The sequence below is a fragment of the Schistocerca piceifrons genome, chromosome 5 (genome assembly GCF_021461385.2).
Source record: "Schistocerca piceifrons isolate TAMUIC-IGC-003096 chromosome 5, iqSchPice1.1, whole genome shotgun sequence".
NCBI classification, from domain to species: domain Eukaryota; kingdom Metazoa; phylum Arthropoda; class Insecta; order Orthoptera; family Acrididae; genus Schistocerca; species Schistocerca piceifrons.
Genome location: NC_060142.1, coordinates 24,821,038 through 24,846,384, shown reverse-complemented (window position 1 = coordinate 24,846,384; position 25,347 = coordinate 24,821,038). Strand labels below are relative to the sequence as shown.

At 38.2% G+C, this 25,347-nt stretch overlaps 1 protein-coding gene across 2 annotated transcripts in view; it reads left to right on the top strand.

The window, feature by feature from the left end:
• The window catches only part of LOC124797969 (zinc finger protein 184-like), a 362,232-nt gene that overhangs the window by 170,464 nt on the left and 166,421 nt on the right, over positions 1 to 25,347 (top strand). For both annotated transcript variants that reach the window (XM_047261138.1, XM_047261137.1), the window contains exon 7: positions 2,587 to 2,683. In XM_047261138.1, the coding sequence (XP_047117094.1) occupies positions 2,587 to 2,683 (97 nt within the window). The remainder of the gene's footprint in view (positions 1 to 2,586; positions 2,684 to 25,347) is intronic.

The window sequence follows — 25,347 nt, the reverse complement described above, 5'->3', positions numbered from 1 at the left end:
AATTGTGGCTGAACGTGTTTGTATTTGTATTACATGATTGGTTCAGTGTAGGATTCCAGAGAAATGCAAAGTCTGACACCAGCTCTACATACAACTGACCCTAAATGATTATTAGATTTAATATTCCTACAGATTTTTACATATGGGCACTTACATTATTTCACCAACATCAACTGTGACTCATTGATGTTGTAGTAACAGTATACGTAGTTCTTTAGTTCAGAGAAGTATGCAGTTTTACATTTCTGTAAGTTTAAAGTAAGTTCCCAGTCTTTGCACCATTGAAATCTTATTAAGAGCTGACTGAATATTTGTGCAGCTTTTTTCACTGAATACTTCGTCATAGATAACTGTGTCATCTGCGAAAAGTGTGAGGTTGCTATTGTCTACAAGATTATTGATATACAACACAAACACTTCCCTGGTGCACACCTCTAGTTATTTCTACATCTGACAGCGCCTCTCCATCTAACATAAAGTGCTGTGTCCTCTTTACTGAGAAATTCCCAATCTGGTCACCAGTTTTGCTCAATATCTGATACAATCGTACCTGCGATAATAAGCATAGGTGTGGTACAGAGTCAAATGCTTTTTGGAAATTGAGAAATGCGGTATCTTCCCAACTGCTTGAATCCATGTCTTTCAAGATGTTGTGTCTCATCTTCTTTTTAATGCAATTCTCACTACTCAAAAACTCAGAAGCATCAGCGCTCCCCCCCCCCCCCCCTTATCACTTTCCCCTTCACTGCCCCCCCCCCCTTTTTCACCCCCTATCCTCTGCCCCCTCTGTCATCACACAGTACCATTGGAGCCTCGAATGCCTCACTGTAACGAGACAACAACTTTTTCAAATTGAGTCCCAAAATGAGATCCTCGCCGCTCAGGATCCTCCGAAATCCATCGTTGTTGCCTTCTGTCACTGTCCTAACCTCCATAATGTCAGAGTCACACTGTACTACGTTCTCAAACTGTTACCCTTACTCCGAGGTTCCCTTCCGTGCGTGCCTCAGGCACATGAGGCACCTGATCACTGGACGTGCTCTGCAGCACAATTTGAAGGACCCGCATTTCACTGCTGCACAGTCTCTCGGATCATCCCACCGGCTATTAGTTACCCCAAACTTCACTGTCATCAACTCGCAATCCGGCAAATTCTCCCATCCTGACCCTCCTCTCCTTCTCCCTTTTCCTTTGTCTCTCCCTCTCCTCCCTCTGTCATCCTCCTGCCCCTTTCTTTTTCTCTAGGGGTTGTTAAAGGTGTGTACGTTGAAAAGTTTAAAACTAATAGATTGATCTCATATTGACAAAAACAAACTTGGAGGTTAATTATTGGGCGAGGTGTGTTCAAAAAGTAAGGTAACTTTACATTTCTATGAAAAAATATTTATTTATTCATCAATATTCATGTTGTCCCCTTCAAAGTAACCCCCCCCCCCCCCCCCCCCCCCTCAGTTACAATACACTTGTGCCAATGATTCTTCCAATCCTCAAAGCACTTCTCATAAGCACTTTTTGGTACATCCTTGAGTACTTCCAGTGATGCAGTTTTTATTTCCTCAATAATTGAAAATCTTTGTCCTTTCATAGGTCTCTTCCATTTTGGAAGCAGGAAAAAGTCGTAGGGGTCCAAATCTGGTGAATATGGTGGCTGAGGCATGATTGCGTGTCGTTTTCGGCCAAAAAATCTCTCTAGAGCAGTGATGAGTCAGCAGGTGCATTGTCGTGATGCAAAAGCCACGAATTGTTTTTCCACAATTCTGGATGTTTTCTGTTGTTTCTTGCAAACGACGCATAATGTCGAGGTAATACTCCTTATTGACCACACGACCTTGAGGCAAAAATTCATGATGTACTACACTACCATAACTGAAAAAAACAGTGAGCAAAACTTTGACATTTGATTGAACTTGGCATGTTTTTTTGGTCTTGGCTCTCCGGGATCCTTCCAGTGGGACGATTGGGCTGTGTTTTCTACTTCATAATTGTAAACCCATGTTTTGTCACCAGTTATGACCCTTTTGAGCAAATCAGGATCACCTTTGATGTCATTCAAGAGCTCCTGAACAATGCTCATGCAATGGTTCTTCTCATCAAAATTGAGAAGTTTTGGAACAAACTTCACCGACACGCATCTTGTGCCCAAAACATCCAAAAAAATTTCATGACACAAGCCGACTGACATGCTAACATCCTCAGCAACTTCTCTTACTGGAATTTTATGATATTCCATAATGATTTGCTTCACAGCTTCGATGTTACCATCTGTTGTTGATGTGCTGGGGCATCCAGAATGAGGTTCGTCATTGGCATTTGCCATACATTTGAAACCAACATAACAAAAAAAAAAAAAAAAAAAAAAAAAAAAAAAAAAGAATCGATAATCAAATGTACATTGCCTGTGCAATTTGAAAAGTCCCCTTACTTTTTGAACAGCCCTTGTATGTATTGAGGCAGCATTGTTAGCATGCATAATGGATTTAGTGGATTAAATGTCAGCTGATGAGGAGAATATATTGGCAGATATTAATTCTTCTTCTAGCTTGAGCAAATGCTGCTTTTTTTGTAATCTATATGTGAATTTTTTAGGGCTGATGAACTAATACATTGTGAAGAAGTTCCTGTTGGCAGCACTGAAACAGTTTTGCTTAGCTACTCCAGTGACCAGACAGTGAAATCCTGCGCTGTAAGTATTTTCAATTAAAATTTTACATTTGAAAAACATCACACTTGAAAAAAGGATCTGATATGAATGAAGCTGATGCATCTTTTAAGATTTAGTGAGGCTTCATTAAGTTACTTCATTTTAGATGGTGAACATAGAATTGAGAATTGACTGATATTTATTCCAAGTGCAACAGACAACAGAGGCATCTGACTTGCTAGTCTAATTAATTGCTTATTGATTGTGTGGTACTGCCATGCCAGGAACTGTGAAAATACTGCTGTAACTTTATTATGCTTCTATAAATGCCCAGAAGCACATAAATGGAAGTAGGGAAGAGTGGCGGCCGGTTACCATCTGTTATGTACTACAGCACACTGTAAATATTGTACTAGAATTATGCCATTTCTCTTCGAATGCAAGTCTGAATCCACACTAAACTTATGCCATTTATCTTCAAATGCATTCTGGTATTCAAATGAAATAGATTTTATGTAGCGATCTCTCCATGATAACTAGAGACCAGTGTCGAGTGCTGAAATGATTGTGAGATATGCTATGATCAACTCAGACAAGGGATGCAGCTGTTTTCGACGATGCATACTCAGATGTAACATCATCCCTTTGGATGCTGTGAGTGTTACATTGCTCATAGCATCAGGTTAGTATTTTTCTTTGAATGTGCGTGTAACTTATTGTGCAGGCATAAAGTATGAGGGATTTTTTGGAGCAGTTGATGTAGTGATTCTGTGGCCTAGTCATCAAGTGCATTGACTGGTTGGGACATGTTTGATTCTTGTTGCTACCATCTTTTTTAATTCCTCACATTGTTAAGCTATTAATTACAAAATGTAAATGTATTCAAACAGTTCAGATGGTATACATAAAATTAAAATTGATATATTCAACTTTATCGTGATTACGACCCTTGAGAGTCAAAACGCTATGGATTGTGGTGAATATGTGAGGAAATTTAGTATGAAAGTGTTTTCTGTAGGTGGTCTGCTAAAGAGGCCCAGTTCCATTAGATCGCTGGAAAAGAATGTGAGAGTTAGGTAGTACCACTTCAAACAGAAATCTAACAGTAGGGCATAGGTCAGTGTAAAAGGTAATCACATTGCTGGGTTTACATGAGTTAGTACTCAGTTTAGATTTTTGATGTTTGAATGAATTGGGGTATCTGTTCAATGCAGTCTGCTCCACTTGTAAATCAGATCCTGGACTCCTCTTAATGTCCAGGTCATCTTTGTTATAGTTAATCACCTTCTATAGATATGACAATATTAGAGATATGCTGTAGCCAAAACATAATTTTTCTTGAAAAGTGGTTGTTCCCATCAAAAATTGACATCACACTAAGCTTGACAGAATTGAACCAATGACTGACACCCTTTTGGCTGTTGCAGCCTATCCTTATATAGGTTTTTACAATCGGAATTTAGTTGTTTACATTGTTCAAAATGTTAATTTCAATTATTGCAATTAAAAATTAAACAGTTCTTGAGAATATTGTTTACAAAGCCAAAAAACAGAAAATGATAATACACGATTTATAATACAGAGTATCTTTTTTTTTTATGGGATGGATTTTGTTACTAACATGTTCCCTTTGTCTTTCCATTAAACATAGATTTTTACCCCAGGAATTTTATAAATGTATGTTTCAGTATTTGTTTATGTTCATTGAATGTACTTTTAGGTAAAAACTATATATCATTTACAAATCATCAAAATTACTTTCAAAGTACCCAAACAAACATGAATTGATCTCACAGCACTGTTCCAATATATGTTCTTTACATTTATCAACTACTTGCGTATATCGTTCATTAGTATTGGTTACTCTGGATTGCAGGAGTAGGTTTAATAATGAAAAAAAAATAGGAGTGCGGGTTAGCTACTACAAACAGCATAGTGAACGCATTATTGTGGCCAAGATAGACACAAAGCCCATGCCTACTACAGTAGTACAAGTTTATATGCCAACTAGCTCTGCAGATGATGAAGAAATTGATGAAATGTATGACGAGATAAAAGAAATTATTCAGGTAGTGAAGGGAGACGAAAATTTAATAGTCATGGGTGACTGGAATTCGTCAGTAGGAAAAGGGAAAGAAGGAAACATAGTGAGTGAATATGGATTGGGGGAGAGAAATGAAAGAGGAAGCCGTCTGGTGGAATTTTGCACAGAGCATAACTTAATCATAGCTAACACTTGGTTCAAGACTCATAAAAGAAGGTTGTATACCTGGAAGAATCCTGGAGATACAAAAAGGTATCAGATAGATTATATAATGGTAAGACAGAGATTTAGGAACCAGGTTTTAAATTGCAAGACATTTCCAGGGGCAGATGTGGATTCTGACCACAACCTATTGGTTATGAACTGCAGATTGAAACTGAAGAAACTGCAAAAAGGTGGGAATTTAAGGAGATGGGACCTGGATAAACTGAAAGAACCAGATGTTGTACAGAGTTTCAGGGAGAGCATGAGGGAACAATTGACAGGAATGGGGGAAAGAAATACAATAGAAGAAGAATGGGTAGCTCTGAGGGATGAAGTAGTGAAGGCAGCAGAGGATCAAGTAGGTAAAAAGACGAGGGCTAATAGAAATCCTTGGGTAACAGAAGAAATATTGAATTTAATTGATGAAAGGAGAAAATATAAAAATGCAGTAAATGAAGCAGGCAAAAAGGAATACAAACGTCTCAAAAATGAGATCGACAGGAAGTGCAAAATGGCTAAGCAGGGATGGCTAGAGGACAAATGTAAGGATGTAGAGGCTTGTCTCACTAGGGGTAAGATAGATACTGCCTACAGGAAAATTAAAGAGACCTTTGGAGAGAAGAGAACCACTTGTATGAATATCAAGAGCTCAGATGGCAACCCAGTTCTAAGCAAAGAAGGGAAGGCAGAAAGGTGGAAGGAGTATATAGAGGGTTTATACGAGGGCGATGTACTTGAGGACAATATTATGGAAATGGAACAGGATGTAGATGAAGATGAAATGGGAGATAAGATACTGCGTGAAGAGTTTGACAGAGCACTGAAAGACCTGAGTCGAAACAACACCCCGGGAGTAGACAACATTCCATTAGAACTACTGATGGCCTTGGGAGAGCCAGTCCTGACAAAACTCTACCATCTGGTGAGCAAGATGTATGAGACAAGCGAAATACCCTCAGACTTCAAGAAGAATATAATAATTCCAATCCCAAAGATAGCAGGTGTCGACAGATGTGAAAATTACCGAACTATCTGTTTAATAAGTCACAGCTGCAAAATACTAACGCGAATTCTTTACAGACGAATGGAAAAACTGGTAGAAGTGGACCTCGGGGAAGATCAGTTTGGATTCCGTAGAAATGTTGGAACACGTGAGGCAATACTAACCTTACGACTTATCTTAGAAGAAAGATTAAGAAAAGGCAAACCTACGTTTCTAGCATTTGTAGACTTAGAGAAAGCTTTTGACAACGTTAACTGGAATACTCTCTTTCAAATTCTGAAGGTGGCAGGGGTAAAATACAGGGAGCGAAAGGCTATTTACAATTTGTACAGAAACCAGATGGCAGTTATAAGAGTCGAGGGGCATGAAAGGGAGGCAGTGGTTGGGAAAGGAGTGAGACAGGGTTGTAGCCTCTCCCTGATGTTATTCAATCTGTATATTGAGCAAGCAGTAAAGGAAACAAAAGAAAAATTTGGAGTAGGTATTAAAATTCATGGAGAAGAAGTAAAAACTTTGAGGTTCGCCGATGACATTGTAATTCTGTCAGAGACAGCAAAGGACTTGGAAGAGCAGTTGAACTGAATGGTCAGTGTCTTGAAAGGAGGATATAAGATTAACATCAACAAAAGCAAAATGAGGATAATGGAATATAGTGAAATTAAATCGGGTGATGCTGAGGGGATTAGATTAGGAAATGAGACACTTAAAGTAGTAAAGGAGTTTTGCTATTTAGGGAGTAAAATAACTGATGATGGTCGAAGTAGAGAGGATATAAAGAAAGTATTTGTATGGAGTGTAGCCATGTATGGAAGTGAAACATGGACGATAACCAGTTTGGACAAGAAGAGAATAGAAGCTTTCGAAATGTGGTGCTACAGAAGAATGCTGAAGATAAGGTGGGTAGATCACGTAACTAATGAGGAGGTATTGAATAGGATTGGGGAGAAGATAAGTTTGTGGCACAACTTGACTAGAAGAAGGGATCGGTTGGTAGGACATGTTTTGAGGCATCAAGGGATCACAAATTCAGCATTGGAGGGCAGCGTGGAGGGTAAAAATCGTAGAGGGACACCAAGAGATGAATACACTAAGCAGTTTCAGAAGGATGTAGGTTGCAGTAGGTACTGGGAGATGAAGAAGCTTGCACAGGATAGAGTAGCATGGAGAGCTGCATCAAACCAGTCTCAGGACTGAAGACCACAACAACAACAACTCTGGATTGCTCAGGTATTACAGATTTTGTTTAAAGATGGTCTATAATGTTTCATTTACCCCTTCCCTTCCCAAAGTATTGCACATAGGAAGTATCTACATTTACATCTACATGGTTACTCTGCAAACCACACGTCAGTGCCTGAAAGAGGGTTCATTGAATTGCAATAACAATAATCCTCTAATATTCCACACTTGAACAGTGCACAGAAAAAACAAACACCTGTATGTTTCCCTGCAAGCTCCGATTTCCCTTATTTTGTTATGATGATCATTTCTCTGTATGTAGGTCAGCATCAAAAAAATATTTTCACGTTCGGGGGAGAAAGTTGGTGACTGAAATTTCATGAGAAAGTCTCTCTGTTATGAAAAAGACCTTTGATTTAATGATGTCCACCCCAAATCGTGTTTCATATCTGTGACACTTTGTTTCCTATATCTCGAAAATACAAAACTTGCTACCCTTCTTAGAACTTTCTCGATGTACTCTGTTACTCCTATCTGGTAAGGATCACACATGATGCAACACTACACCAAAAGAGGACAGATAAGGGTAGTGTAGGCAGTATCTTTAGTAGTTTTTTTTGCATCTTCTAAGAGTTCTGCCAATAAGACACAGTCTTTGGTTCACCTTCCCCCTAGCTATTTAGTTGAATTAATGACCTTTAGATTTGATTGATTTATCATGTAACAAACATTTAATGGATTCCTTTTGTGTCTCATGTGGATGACCACACATTTTTCATTATGTAGGGCCAAGTGCCAATTTCTGCACCTTTTCGCATCACATTGGAATTTGTTTTGATCTTCTGATGACTTTACAAGACGATAAACAACAGCATCATATGCAAACAATGTAAGACGACTGCTCAGATTGTCTCCTAAATCATTTATGAGGTCTGTTCAAAAAATTCCAGAACATTCATAATTCCATATAAATGGTGTGTTGAAGTGAAATGCTGTTGGCCTCCCTGCACAAGCCTGTGTTTAAAGCTGCCAGAAGTTTCATTGTTATACATGTGTTAGTTATTGTTCAGTACTGTACTGAATAGAATGTTGTGTCGTACAGTTTGTGAATTTCGAGATGGCGGAGTTAGAGGAGCAACATGTGTGCATTAAATTTTGCATGAAACTTAAGAAAACGTTTATACAGTCACAGCAAATGGTGCAGGAAACCTACAGTGATGAGGGCTTAAGCCATACTCAGTGATACAAATGGTTCACATGGTTTAAAAATGGCTGGACATAAGTTAAAGGTGATCCTCGTTCAGTATGCTCTTCAAAGTCTACCAATGACGCTCATCCATGGAATGTCAAAAAAATTGTGCATGCCAGTCAAAGACTGACTGTCCGAGAGACTACAGAAGAATATAACATTTCAGTTGGATCATGTCATGAAACCCTGACACAGCATCTCGGAATGTGTGTAGTTTCCACCAAGTTTATTCCGTGGCTCATGAGTCAAGTCCAGAAAGACCTTCGCCTTGCAATCTGTGAAGAGCTTTTGGATCACACAAATGAGAATTAGATGTTCCTTAAGAGAATCATGACTGGTGATGAGATGAAGGTCTACAGTTATGATGTTGAAAGCAAGGTTCAATCTTCATGATCTGCCAAGAAAGGTTCTCCAAGACCAAGAAAGCTTGTCAGGTCAGTTCAAATCTCAAAATCATGCTGATAGTTTTCATTGACTGTGAAGGATTAGTTCATCATGAATTTGTGTCACATGGTACCATTGGACCTGTTGCGATGCCTGTGAGAAAATGTGAGACAATTCATGACTCATGCATCATGATAATGCACCCGCACATTATCCCTGATAGTGCATGACAATTGCACGAAAAATGATATCACTATGCTGACACAGGCTCTGTACTCTCCAGACCAGGACCCTGTGAACGTTTTGTTATGAAATTTTTATTTCCAAAGTTGAAATCCCCATTGAAAGGGCAAAGATTTGCAACAATAAATGAGATAAAAGAAAATTTGCAGTTGGCACTGTACGTGATACATCAAGAGGCATACCAGGACTGCTTCTGGAAGGGGAATTGACATTGGGACTGGCATATCAGTTGTGGAGAAGAGTATTTTGAAGGAGACCATGCACAATAAGTAAAGAGTAAGTGCAGAAAAATTTCATGGACAAAGTTCCAGAACTTCATGAACAGGCCTCGTGTATAGATAAGGAGCAGCAGAGGGCATATAACACTACCTTTGCGAATGCCAGAAATCACATCTGTTTTACTTGGTATCTTTCCATCAGTTACAATGAACTGTGACCACTCTGACAGGAAATCACGAATCCATTTGCATAACTGAAATAATATTCCATAAGCAAGAAATTTGATCAAAAGCTGCTTGTGAGGTGTAGTGTCGAATGCCTTCTGGAAATATAGAAATATGGAATCGGTTTTAAATCCTTGTCAGAAGCATTCAGCACTTTGTGTGATTAAAGAGCTTGTTGTGCTTCTTTAATGTGTGTTGACTATGTGTCAGTAGAACATTCTCTTCGAGGTAATTAATAATGTTTGAAAACAATGTAGGTTTCAAAATTCTACTGCATATCAACATTAATGATATCAACCTGTAATTTAGTGGATTACTCCCATTACCTTTCTTGAATATTAGTGTGACCTGTACAACTTTCCAGTCTCTGGGTACAGATCTTTCGTCAAGCAAGTGGTTGTATATGATTGTTAAATAGGGAGCTATTCCATCAGCATACTCTGAAAGAGAGTAATTGGTATGCAATCTGGTCCGGAAGACTTGATTTTACTAAGTGAATTAAGTTGCTTTGCTACTGTGGGGATATCTACTTCTAAGTTATTCAGGTTGGCAGCTGTTTTTGATTGGAATTCTATAATATTTACTTTGTCTTCTTTGGTGAAGGAATTTTGGAAGTCTGTGTTTGGTGACTCTGCCTTAGCAGCACTGTCATCAATAGTTAGCAAGGATTTCAAATTTGCTTTCAGTGTTACAGTTCATAGATTTTTATGTTATTTCAGTCAGCAGTTCAGTTAACACCATTGGATTTACTTGTTCTTTAGACCACACATCTCTACTCAACATACAGTTTACAGTTTAATTTAGACATTGCTTCATCAACATATTTGCAAAATTAGCTGTTCACAAGATTAAGATTTTGTCTTGTCACAGGTACTTTCATTAATTACTCTCACAATATTACAGATATTTTTACCAGCAATCCATTCCACAAGACTGCATGAACATGCTTTACCACATTGCTTAACACAAAGCCCATAACCGTAGCTTCATCATTCAACATCATCATAATCACTACTATGGGATCATTGTCAAATTAATACCATCCTTATAAACAATGTCAACACAATAATCCATGTGATCTTCATTATTCTTAAAGTGCCCTTGCATCAGTGTAATAATTCACGTGCATTGATCAGCTGAAACATTATGAGCAACTATTTATCTCCACCTTTGGCACAGATAACAGCAGCGATGTGTTGTGGCATGGAAGCAATGAGACCTTTGTAGGTTGGTGGAGTGATCTTACACCACATCTGCACATACAAGTCACCTAATTCTGGGGAGGAAGAGGGGGGGGGGGGGGGGGTGACGAGCTTTGACGACATGTTCAGCCATATCCCAGATATGTCCAATTGGAACCAGATCTGGCGAGTTGGGGGCTCAGCACATCGATTGGAACTCGCCACTGTGTTCCACGAACCATTCCATCACACTCCTGGCATTGTGACATAACACATTATCTTGTTGAAAAATGCCACTGCTGTCAGGAAACATGATGGTCATGAAGGGATTTACGTGGTCTGCAGTCAGTGTACGATACTTCTTGGCCATCATGATGCTGCCTCACACTAGCTTGATTGGACCAATGGATGTGCACGTGAATATTCCCCAGGGCATAATGAAGCTGCCGCCACCTTGTCTCGGTCCTGTAGTACAGGTGTCAAGAAGCTGTTCACCTGGAAGATGACACATTTGTGCTCTCCCATTGACATGATGAAGAAGGTATTGGGATTCATTAGATCATACAACTCTCTGCCACTGTTCCAGTATCCAGTGCGGATGGTCATGTGCCCATTTCAGTCATAGTGGAGGCCCTTCATTAGGTGGTGTTTGGTGCACTGTGTGTTCACACACACTGGTATTTTGCCCAGCATTAAAGTCTGAAGTTAGTTCCACCATGGTTCACTGCCTGTCCTGTTTCACCAGTCTGCCCAGCCTGTGACGTCCAACAATTGTAATTAGGAGTGGCCACCCAACCCGAAGATGTCTGGATGTGGTTTCACCTTGGTTCTCCTCGTTTTGAAGACACTCACCACAGCACTCCTCAAACACCTGACAAGCTGTGTAATTTCCAAAATGCTGTTGCCCAGTCTCTGGATCATCACAATCTGCCCTTGGTCAAACTCAGATAGGTCACACACCTTCTCCATTCTACATATGGACAGCACACTCACTGATACTACATGCACCGTGCATGTGTCTGACTAGCAGTCATTCCTCGCCAGGTGATGCTGCTAGCGGCTGGACGGGTTTATATCGATAGTAGGTCGGCAGTCATAATGTTGTCGCTGATCAGTGTTGAATACCTAACATGTCATTCTACTCATCACTGTCACAATAAACCCACAGTGATTCACTATCCCAACAAAATTACAAAATAGTGAAAGTAGCAAAACAAAATTCACTTGATCATCATCACAACATAGACAATATTCTGAACCACATTAGCCATCATTGGTTCATTCATATCAGGAAAAGAGTGGGTATAACTTCTCTAACTCGATTCTTACAAGGCTTTCATAGAATTTACAATGTCTGACTGCTATTCTTCTGTAATGCTCAACAAATGTCATAAAACACAGATGGAGCAAGCAAAAATTGCTGTAACAGGTGGCAAATATTTACATTTATCTCTCCGTTTCCAGCATAACACATAAATACTTCTATATTCTTCCATTAGTTATTAATTTTCATTGCTATAGGATGATGCAAGAATTAACCCCCTGCCCCCTGCCTTTCTTAGTTTTACACATAACAAGTAAAATTTTGCAAAAAAACTTCATGATAATCACAATATTCCAGGATAAATTGCAACAATTATTAAAGTGCAACTACAATATATGACAGAATGAACTGATAAATCCACATGAAATTGAATTACAGCACAAGAGTCGCCTCAATTCCATAATGAAATGCAAATTAAGGAAGCATAACCAAATGAATGACTTCAAAAAAATTTCTTAAGCATCCACTCACAATTAAATTTTCATATGTTGTTACAATTACTACAATAAATCTGAACTAGGGACTAGCTTAACATAACAGTAGTAAATAATGCTTTCTCATAAAGACACCTAATGTTAAAGTTAGCAAAAAAATTAAAAATTAAAAATGCAGCTATGTACAAAACTTAATTAATTGCAGATTACCAACATTAATGTTAATCACTGATTTCCCTTCATATTACCCAGCTCAATAATATTCCTCGTCTAACAAAACAAGAAAGTAGTCACACTGCAAGAAATATTGGAAATATAAGTATTCACAAAAATGTCATGAAATCCTAGTTAGCATTGCAAGTGTAAAGCACTTTTTTATATCTTATAATTAATAAATATGGCTAATTAGTACTGCATGTTAATTAATTTTGTTAATTACACTAATCATTTTGTTATCAACAGCTTAATTTTCAGTCACCTTAAGGGATACTCATTCTTCAATGTAATTATTACAAGTCATCTACAGCAGATCAGTTACTAACACAGTTCAGAGGTCTCAGTAAACTGGTACATAATTTGTAAAAGTATTAATGAATTTAGTGCAAGACAAAATTGATTCATCACACAGTAAACAAAGTCATCATTAGTTATCACAGGTCATAGTATAGTGTAAGTTTTTCATGAACTATGTGATCATTCAGAAGTTTAGCCTATGTTATTATACTGGAATATTTCTAGCACTTGATTTTTACTAAATGCATGAGAACATTGTAATCTTTCCAACAGCTAAATTCTCTTTTAGATAATCATTCTACTAATTGCCTCCAGAACAACACCTGGTAAACAAAATACAGTCACTAGTTAACTTTAACGCATAAGCCCTGTTAAGATTTCTACTACCTCCTCTTACTTCTCCCTTAATTATATATAGCAGTAGTAAAATCATTTATTTGCTGTGAGTTCATTTTGGAACAAACCATATTACCTGCGGACTAACTTTCTTGTAATTGTCAGTAAGTAAGTAACATCTAAGCAAACCTAAAGTTTCAAACTTCACCTAAATAATAATTATCCAGTTTTCAGATCATTACCCTTCACAAAGGATTATGTTCCCTGTGGTCAGTCATTACCATAACCAATTCAACAAAGCAAAATGCTATCTAATCTTTAATGTTAATCATTACACAGTAAGCTGAATCATATATTAGATCTACAGATGTCTAGTTGACATGTCCACGTGTGAAATTATACTCTCTGGCAGCAAAACGCAAGGATCTCTCAACTTAATATCCTAAATAAAAAATATCAGTAATTCATTCCATTAAAACTTTGAGAAAACTTTCTATACTAGGTAATTTCCTGATATAACAGCTTACTCACTGTACTGAAATGACGTGTGGCTAGGGCCTCCCATCAGGTAGACTGGTCGCCTGGTGCAAGTCTTTTGAGATGACGCCACTTCGGCGACTTGCGCATCAATGGGGATGAGATGATGATGATGATGATGATGATGATGAAGACAACACAACACCCAGTCCCTGAGCAGAGAAAATCTCCAACCCAGCCAGGGATCGAACCTGGGCCCCTTAGCATTCCGTCGCACTGACCACTCAGCTATCGAGGCGGGCAGTATCCTGCATAATATAAAGTTAGAATTGTGCCTATTACACAAGTCAGTGACATCTTCAGCATTGAAACTTCCTAGTAGATTTTTACTGTGTGCCAGACCAAGACACGAACTCAGGACCTTAGTCTTTCGCGGGCAAGTGCTCTACTGGCTGAGCTGCACAAGCATGACTCATGACTCATGATCCATTCTCGCAGCTTTACTTCTGTGAGCACGTCGTCTCCTACCTTCTAAACTTCACAGAAGCTCTCTTGTGAAATTTGCAAGAGCAGCACTCCTGGAAGAAAGGATTTTGCGGATACATGGCATAGCCACAGCCTGGGGGATGTGTTCAGAATGAAATTTTTACTCTGTAGCTGAATGTGCACTGATATGAAATTTTGTAGAGCACTGGCCCATGAAAGCCAAAGGTACCAAGTTGGAGTCTCAGTCTGGCACACAGTTGCGGCCAGGAAGTTTCATATAAGGGCACACTCCACTGCAGAGTGAACATTTTATTCTGGGTCTTTAGTATTACCAGAATCTTCCTTCAGCATGGTGCTGTATAGTTCCTGAACAGCACAAGCAGTTGGTGTATCAGAGTTACATGATTTCTCACAAGATTTAAGTGTCTTGCAGAAGTCTACATCATTCACTATGTCAGTGCTAACTTGTTTCACATGTTTTTAAACTGACTGCAAAATTTCTTTGCATATGACTCCCACCAGCTTAGCTTTAGATTTTCACAAATCTCTTAATAAACATTCCTACACAGTAGTTTATTTTCAAGTTTTACGTATTTTCTTCCAAAGGTATCTCTCACATTCAACAGGTTTCAAAAACTATTTGTACAGTCCACTGGAAAACTGACTAAATCAGACACCTCAGTTGCAACACCTTCAGCATCTTATATTTAACACAAAATGTCTGTTTCTATGTGGTCACTGCACAGAATAACTAGACTGTTTTAAACTACATCACATGACATATAAAACATCTACTCTGTCTTCACACTTCTTAATTAAATTGTCATTACAAATTTCGTCAGATACACAAACATTTTCAGCTGTTATTTCATTACTCAACTTGTTCTTAAAGTCAAGATTCGCCTGTTCATTTGCTTGTTCTGCCTTAGATTTCTCGACAATCAAAAGTCCGCAAGTTTCTGATTATATCATAAATTTGCTGTTTTGATTCCACAATTGAATTATTGAGTTTTGCAATCTCTTTTATCACTTTTTTTATATTTCATTGTACGTAGTACCAATTTTACTGGCCAAATTCTTTTTTGATGTGTCAATTTTATTGGCTGAAATGTTAGTCCTTACATTTATTTTATTGGTCAGTCTGTTAATTAGTTCTTTGATCTGTGTCCTGAGTTGTTCTTTAGGAAGCTTCTTGATTTGCTTAGACAGAAATTGATTAGCTACTTAATTTTGCATTTTGCACAGTTCTGCATAATTAACACACAAGTAATAGAAATGGTTTACAGTTCACATGACCTAACACGCTGTCCATCACTACTACACAAAAGAAAGAAAAAGATATTTAAAGACCTTATCTTTTTTCTGTCTTTCATGATGATTTCATGCGTAATTATTTCCAGTTATTCAGTTGTTTAACTAGTCCATTCTCTGGTTTTAATTTGTTGTCAGTTTCTGCTGAAGTGATGTAGGTGAAAAGTGATATTTTTTTTGAAACATTGTTTATTTGCACAGCAAATGATCTCACATGAGATTGACAAAATTGAACCAATGACTGACTCTCTTTTGGCTGTTGCAGTTTCTTCTTATATGGCTTTTAACAATGAGAATTTAGCTGTTTACATTGTTCAGAATGTTAATTTTGATGAATTCTATGAAAAGTTAAACAGTTGTTGAGAATAACCTAGATTTAGATGTATAAATCACTACTCATATTCCACAATAACAAACAAATCGAAAGAATATCATTTACATTTCCAAAATGCAGAAAATGTAACTTTACAATAACATGTAATTTATAATACACAATATGCTTGTAGTTACTGAATGGAGTTTGTTGCTGACATGTTTCCTGGGTCTTTTCATTAAATGAAATTGAAGTAACCAATAGATTTCACTGCAAGAATTTTGTAAATGTGCCTTTCAGCATACGTTTATGTTCATTGAATATTTCATTACATTTCAGTAACAGATCATGATAATTATGTTCAAAGTATGTGAAGAAACTTGAGTTAACCTCACACTTCTGTTACAATATGTGCTCATTACATGACTTTGTGTTTACGTCGTGCTGTAGTATTGGCTACTTTGGATCAGTGAGGTATCACAGATTTCATTCAGAGGTGGCCACAGCCTATAATGTTACATTACATGGGCTCACCAATTTGGCTCAAACTGTCTGAATGGAAGCAGGCAGGTGCCCCTTTCAAGCTGCTAGAATACTTTGCGTGGTTGGGGTTCTCTCTGAAGATTTACAAGTAAAGTATCAGAGATTTTTTGAGCAGTAGTTCACGTATCGTGTATAAGTGCCATAGCCCAGTGGTCAATTGCATCGACTGGCAGTTCCCAGTTCAGGTTTAATTGCTGTGCTACCATAATTTCTTCCACTGCTGAAGATCAGTCATGCCAAAAAGTACCAAAGCTGCAGCTAATCTTAATCTCCTCTTCTGATTGATGAATTTGCATCAAATTTGTGTTACACTAATCTTCTGTCTGTTACTCTAAAAGTGTCTGGCAACTGATAGTCTGTGTTGTAAATTTCTCTAATATGAATGACATTTTATTACTGGAGTTGAGATTAGCTGATTTGCATTTACATGCAATTGCAAATTGATATTTTAGCAGGTGAACCACATAATCAATGTCTGTTTCTATTTTTATGACTCTTCTTCATGCATTGAATTTGTGTATCTTCTCCGTGTCATGTTGTTGCTGTTGTTGTGGTCTTCAGTCCTGAGACTGGTTTGATGCAGCTCTCCATGCTACTCTATCCTGTGCAAGCTTCATCATCTCCCAGTACTTCTGAATCTGCTTGGTGTATTCATCTCTTGGTCTCCCTCTACGATTTTCACCCTCCACGCTGCCCTCCATTGCTAAATTTGTGATCCCTTGATGCCTCAGAACGTGTCCTACCAACCAGTTCCTTCTTCTTGTCAAGCTACGCCATAAACTCCTCTTCTCCCCAATTCTATTCAATACCTCCTCATTAGTTATGTGATATACCCATCTAATCTTCAGCATTCTTCTGTAGCACCACGTTTGAAAAGCTTATATTCTCTTCTTGTCCAAACTATTTATCGTCCATATTTCACTTCCATACATGGCTACACTCCATACAAATACTTTCAGAAACGACTTCCTGACACTTAAATCTATACTCGATGTTAACAAATTTCTCTTCTTCAGAAACACTTTCCTTGCCATTGCCAGTCTACATTTTATATCCTCTCTACTTCGACCATCATCAGTTATTTTGCTCCCCAAATAGCAAAACTCCTTTACTACTTTAAGTGACTCATTTCCTAACCTAATTCCCTCAGCATCACCCGACTCAATTCGACTACATTCCATTATCCTCGTTTTGCTTTCGTTGATGTTAATCTTATATCCTCCTTTCAAGACACTGTCCATTCCATTCAACTGCTCTTCCAAGTCCTTTGCTGTCTCTGACAGAATTACAATATCATCAGCGAACCGCAAAGTTCTTATTTCCTCTCCATGGATTTTAATACCTACTCCGAATTTTTCTTTTGTTTCCTTTACTGCTTGCTCAATATACAGATTGAATAACATTGGGGAGAGGCTACAACACTGTCTCACTCCCTTCCCAAACACTGCTTTCCTTTCATGCCCCCTCGACTCTTATAACTGCCATCTGTTTTCTGTACAAATTGTAAATAGCCTTTTGCTCCCTGTATTTTACCCCTGCCATCTTTAGAATTTGAAAGAGAGTATTCCAGTCAACATTGTCAAAAGCTTTCTCTAAGTCTACAAATGCTAGAAACGTACGTTTCCCTTTCTTAATATTTCTTCTAAGATAAGTTGTAAGGTCAGTATTGCCGCACGTGTTCCAATATTTCTACAGAATCCAAGCTGATCTTCCCCGAGTCGGCTTCAACTAGTTTTTCCATTCCCCTGTAAAGCATTCACGTTAGTATTTTGTAGCTGTGACTTATTAAACTGATAGTTCGGTAATTTTCACATCTGTCGACACCTGCTATCTTTGGGATTGGAATTATTATATTCTTCTTGAAGTCTGAGGGTATTTCGCCTGTCTCATACATCTTGCTCACCAGATGGTAGAGTTTTGTCAGGACTGGTTCTCCCAAGGCCGTCAGTAGTTCTAATGGAATGTTGTCTACTCCTGGGGCCTTGTTTCAACATAGGTCTTTTCAGTGCTCTGTCAAACTCTTCACGCCGTATCCTATCTTCCATTTCATCTTCATCTAGATCCTGTTCCATTTCCATAATATTGTCCTCAGGTACATTGCCCTTGTATAGACCCTCTATATACTCCATCCATCTTTCTGCTTTCTCTTCTTTGCTTAGAATTGGGTATCCATCTGAGCTCTTGATATTCATGCAAGTGGTTCTCCTTTCTCCATAGGCCTCTTTAATTTTCCTGTAGGCAGTATCTATCTTACCCCTAGTGAGATAAGCCTCTACATCCTTACATTTGTCCTCTAGCCATCCCTGCTTAGCCATTTTGCACTTCCTGTTGATATCATTTTTGAGACGTTTGTATTCCTTTTTGCCTGCTTCATTTACTGCACTTTTGTATTTTCTCCTTTCATCACATAAATTCAATATTTCCTCTATTATCCAAGGGTTTCTGCTAGACCTCGTCTTTTTACCGATCCTCTGCTGGCTTTACTAGTTCATCTCTCAGAGCTACCCATTCTTCTTCTACTGTATTTCTTTCCCCCATTTGTGTCAGGTGTTCCCTTATGCTCTCCCTGGAACTCTGTACAACGTCTGGTTCTTTCAGTTTATCCAGGTCCCATCTCCTTAAATTACCACGTTTTTGCAGTTTCTTCAGTTTTAATCTACAGTTCATAACCAATAGATTGTGGTCAGAGTCCACATCTGCCCCTGGAAATGTCTTACAATTTAAAACTTGGTTCCTGAATCTCTGTCTTATCATTATATAATCTATCTGAAACCTTTTAGTACCTCCAGGGTTCTTCCATGTATACAACCTTCTTTTATGATTCTTGAACCAAATGTTAGCTATGATTAAGTTATGCTCTGTGCAGAATTCTACCAGAGGGCTTCCTCTTTCATTTCTTAGCCCCAATCTATATTCACCTACTATTTTTCCTTCTCTCCCTTTTCCTACTGACGAATTCCAGTCACCCATGACTATTAAATTTTCGTCTCCTTTCACTACCTGAATAATTTCTTTTATCTCATCATACATTTCATCAATTTCTTCATCATCTGCAGACATATTTGGCATATAAACTTGTACTACTGTAGTAGGCGTGGGCTTTGTGTCTATCTTGGGCACAATAATGCGTTCACTATGCAGTTTTTAGTAGCTTACCCGCATTCCTATTTTTTTATTCACTATTAAACCTTCTCCTGCATTACCACTATTTGATTTTGTATTTATAACCCTGTATTCACCTGACCAAAATTCTTGTTCCTCCTGAAAGGAATCTGACCTTCCACACTCCGATCCATAGAACGCGTTTTCTTCCTCCTGCTAACGACGTCCCCTTGAGTAGTCCCCGCCCGGAGATCCGAATGGGGGACTATTTTACCTCCGGAATATTTTACCCAAGAGGACGTCATCATCATTTAACAATACAGTAAACCTGCATGCCCTCAGGAAAAATTACGGCTGTAGTTTTCCCTTGCTTTCAGCCGTTCGCAGTACCAGCACAGCAAGGCCGTTTTGGTTAGTGTTACAAGACCAGGTCAGTCAATCATCCAGATTGTTCCCCCTGCAACTACTGAAAAGGCTGCTGCCCCTCTTCAGGAACCACATGTTTGTCTGGGCTCTCAACAGATACCCCTCCGTTGTGGTTGCAGCTATGGTATGGCCATGTGTATTGTTGAGGCACGCAAGCCTCCCCACCAACAGCAAGGTCCATGGTTCTGTGTCATAGTCAATAATTATAACTTCATTAACCGATTGTATGGACACATTGTCACCAACTTTTTTTCATAATTTAAAAAATTTTATTTTTGAATGTGATCTTATACGCCAGAAAGGCAGACAGTAATTTTAGTCATAGTTTCTTAAAGAAGCACAAAATTATTCATTATGATAAGTAATTTAATTTAAATAGATGCCAAATTTTTCTCCCATTTATATGTTTCTGATTTTTACTAGTGTTCTGTTGGAGATAAAAGAACAAAAAAGTTCTACTCTTATAAAATGAAAATAAGTCCCTCACTTCTGGGCCTTTCAAATACACCTTTAAGTACTAGTAATTGCAACTTGTACTTAAGGATTGAGATATTCTTATATTCGATTCAGTTCTGTTTACTGCTAGTTTTGTCTCTGTTTCCATTGCTATGCTTTCTAACAAGCAAAGCCGTTTAACAGTGAGTAAAATAGTATCTTCATCCATTCGAGCTAATTTGTGTCTCTTGTTGCAATGGACCAACTTTGTTTCAATTTGGAGGTGTGGTCTAAAACTTTTATCTCCCCTTGAATTTCGAGTCTCAAATTTCAGGTGCGGCTTATATTCGGTAAAATTTATTTTCCTTGATTTTGAGTATCATTTTTCAGGTGCGGCTTAGATCCGAGTGCGGCTTAGATCCGAGTGTGGCTTAGATTCGAGTAAATACGGTAATGACTGTAGAATCTCAAAATATGGCCAGGAAGTTATCGTTGTTGAGGCTTGTGCACTTATGAATGAAGCTGACAGTGAAGTCGAAGATGAGGTTTACGAAAAATTAACATGTGGGTTAGAGAGCATAAACACTACAAAGAAATAATTTTAATGGCAGATTTTATGGAAAAGTAGGGATGGCCACTGATGGTGGGGCAATATGAAGATGACACAATAAATTACTGTGGGAAAAGGTTAGTGGATATGTGTCAAACATTGCCCTTGAAGATTTTAAATGGTTTCTTTCCTCAGAAGCAGATCCATAAGTTTATCCGTTGAGAAATGTCAGGTCAATAATGAACTATATTATTCAAAATAAAATTTGCAACATATGAACAGATAACATTGGAGTCTACAGGGGTGCAGAATGTAGCTCAGACAACTTTTTGCTAGGCACAAAGATGATGATAACATCCAAGGGCCAAAGACAAATTAAAGAGGCAAATATTGCAATAAGGACAGTGGATACTATGAAATACAAATTTAGATAGCTTGAAACAGAAGTCTGACAATTCTTTATAAATTACAGTTGTAAAACAAACTGAGGCACTAAGAAAAGAAATGGTAGGAATTACAAAATGGATACGCGAAGCAGCATTTGAAGCACTGGGGCAGCAAGAAAAAGAAAGAAAATGACCCCCACAGTGGTGAGCTCAAAGCATGGGAGAAAGAATAAACCTAAAAAATATGTTCTATAGTAATTGGCCCCCCCCCCCCCCCCCCAACACGCGGGTCCGACATGTACTAAATGGACCGCGGCCGATTTAAGCTACCACCTAGCAAGTGTGGTGTCTGGCTGTGACACCACATAAGCTACTACAAACAGCATAGTGAATGCATTATTGTGGCCAAGATTGACACGAAGCCCACGCCTACTACAGTAGTGCAGGTTTATATGCCGACTATCTCTGCAGATGATGAAGAAATTGATGAAATGTATGATGAGATAAAAGAAATTATTCAGGTAGTGAAGGGAGACGAAAATTTAATAGTCATCGGTGACTGAAATTCGACAGTAGGAAAAGGAAGAGAAGGAAACATAGTAGGTGAATATGGACTGGGGCTAAGAAATGAGAGGAAGCCGCCTGGTAGAATTTTGCACAGAGCATAACTTAATCATAGCTAACACTTGGCCTTCATCAAAAATAGATCTCTCTCTCTCTCTCTCTCTCACTCACTCACTCACTCACTCACACACACACACACACACACACACACACACACACACACACACACACACACACACACACAAATATGCAACTCACACACATGACTACACTCTCAGGCAACTGAAGCCACACGGCAAGCAGCAGCAACAGTGGGAGTGGCAACTGTGTGGGGATAAGGAGGAGGCTGGGGCGGGGAGGCGGAGGGATAGTAGGTAGTAGGATAGGGGTGGCATACAGTGAAATGCTATTGGAGATCACACAGGGATGAGGTGGAGAGAGGGTAGGGCAGCTATGTGCAGTCAGGAGGTTAGATGGAGGACAGGGGAGAGGGCAGAGGGTAGAGGGTAGCGGAAAAGGAGAGAAGTAAAAAGACGAGGTGCAGTGGTGGATTGAGGGCTGGAGCAACTGAATTACATTCTCTGCCTTGGTTTCCACTACCTCTCCTCATGCCCTGAAAGGAGAAATGTCATGCCCAGTATCCTCCCCACCCCGAACCGACGCAATATACTCATTCATCCCTACACAACCCCTGCTCCCAACCCCTTAACTCATGCTCACAACCCTGTAATAGACCTAAATGCAAGCCCTGTTCCATACATCCTCCCACCACCACCACCACCACCACCAGCCCACCATGTCAAAATGCCTTGAAAATTTTTATACAGGAAGAATACACGAAAAGAAAAAAAACCTGTCCAAATGTTAGCTATTAAGATGCACTGCTTTTTTTTTTAAATGTTGAAAATTGTCAAATTCATAATGTAATGTGGCAGGTAGCTAGAGAAATGTACACTCCTAATGGAGCTGTAGCAGGTTGTGCTTGCGCTACGTGGCAGGCACAAATTGTTGGCTGATAGCACATCAATAAACAGATAACAACTCGATGCGATTGCAGTTTGTGAAGTGAATTTCAGTATTCATTGGTAGCTTCTTTGTAACAATTGTCCATAGTTACTGTTCCGTCAAATTTGCAACACATTTCATGTACATAATAATTACCAGTTGCTTTTGTGCTAACATAAGTGTTAACAGTGGAGATAAAACTGAATTAATATTTACTGTTTTTAATGCTTAATATTAAGCAGTGTGCAAACCTGGTTTTATTTCATAAAATCTGACCATAAACTGACTTACGCAAAGTAATAAATATGCACTAAAATGAAACTTGCACAACTGTGGAAGTAAAACTGTATGAAAAGTGTACTGTATGGAGTGGCCACAAAGTCCTGGTACCTGCTATTAAATGCGGATCGTGTAGTGGCAAAAGTCTTATTATTGATCTGTCAAAATCTGTAAGTATAGGCAAGAATAATTTTTAATGTTTCATTTGACATGATTTCTATCCAGTTGCAGAAATTAATTCATTGCTTTTATTGGACTCTTGGCTTGGACATAACAATACCTCTGTATTTGGGAACGACAATGAAAAAACTGTTGATATAATTCAGATTCCACATGAAACAACCATGACTGTTGATAAAGAATTTTTTCTGCCATGGAAAATATTTTCAAAGAAATTGTCGGACAGTATAATTTCCAGTAGCTCCACATCATTTGCAATTTTTCAGGGGAACACTATACTTAAATTTCAGTTTGCATCAGCACATGTTATAAATCTTATAGTATTCTCGGTATGGAGCACTATAAGCAGAGCAATGGCCAGGATATATTCTTACTCCACTGCAATTCTGTGTGAATAAAAATTATAATTACTGTTACTTGTCTGAAAGCATTTATTTTTCTTCTCTCAGGTGGATCTGGTGTAAGGAAAAAATGTTTGTTCTATACATTCAAATGACTCTTCGCTTTATTGTGACAACTGTGGGGAATAAACAAGGAACTGTTTCATTGTTACTAAAGGATGCATTATTCAAAAATTATCGTAAGAGCTGTGCTACAAGAATTGTTATAAAATGATGTATGTGTAAGAAATATTTCATTCCAATAAATTAAAGTCACGATTGATGGAAGTCATCTGCAATATAACATCAAATAGTGCTGTGATTTATTTTCCTCTAATAGCTATCTTTTTAAAAATAACATATGCAACAGTTCAGCTGTCAATATGAATTATCTATCAAAACATTAATGACTGATGACAGCTTCTGTATAGTTTAGGTGCTTCAGTTCTGCTTGTTACTCCAGATATTAGCAGTATGCACCAATACACTCTCAGGTCAAATCTGATTGCATATTAGGCAGAAAGGACTGTACAAACCTCTGTTATATTTGGTTCTTTGTGTGACAAAAATGAGTAACTCCAACAATTTTTAAAGAATACTTGCAACTTGTCTTAGCAGCTAAAATTTTGGCAGTGCATTTTTTTTCATTGTATTATTTCTGCATAAAAAATTTCAGGGTGGGTTTTGACATGTTAGGTTGGACCATTCACTCGTCAGTTAGTATGCAACATGAGTTACCCTTATTGAACCAGATCATCTGAGGGTCAGAAGTAAAATTGATGAAGTACAAATTTGTGCTGATGAGTTAGATTCATGTAACATATTTGAGATAATATGCCTGCCCAAACATCACTGATCACTGGTATATAGATATGTCATATGTTTCAGGATCTAAGCTAGCTTCTTACTTCAATAGAGTAGACATCTAGAAAGGAGTAGTTGCCAAATTTATTAGATACTGCCTTAAATTCAAGAACATTGACGTGCAGGTCAAAACCATTATGCAACCTAGTGCCAAGCTTATCCAGGTTGTTTCAATTGGGTGATGAAGACACACAAATCATGATCTGCATCCAAACAGGAGGGAAGAAGACAAGGTAGCTGAGCACCTTGCAAAAAGTGAGAGCTTTGAGCCTCAAGCACACAAAGCAAAATGTGATTACTGGAGTCAGAGCAGCACATTTTTTATGTGACAGTCAGGTTACAGGTAGGCAATCTTGAAAGTAATTAGAACAGAACAGGATCATAATATACGTAAAAGTTTCCAGACTAGTAAAATTTGTTTGTTCATCAGAATGATAGAGGGATTTAAAACAGGGTATATGAGCTTATTGTGTGTGTAGAAGCAAATTCTGAAGTGATAGATGTTCTTTACCTTTATGAGCTTCCATGTAACCACAGGGTAACAGAGTTAAATATAAGGGATAAAAGACCAGCATCATTTTCATGCACAGTGAACATGGCAAAAGAAAGGAGTTGAAACATTTGTAAAAGTTTAATGCAGAGTAAAAAATATTGAAACATTTGCAACAATCAAACATAGTAGTATGTGCTTGTGTGTTGTTACTGCACAATACTTCAGTTGTAATTTAATAGGTAATATGCTGTGACTTCTTAACCACCTGACTACAAATAATGTACTGTTCAACACACAGTTTGGATTTTTGAAGGATTCCAGTGCTGAAAAGGCTATTTTCACATGTGGTGAATGCAGGTAGTTCATTAGATAATA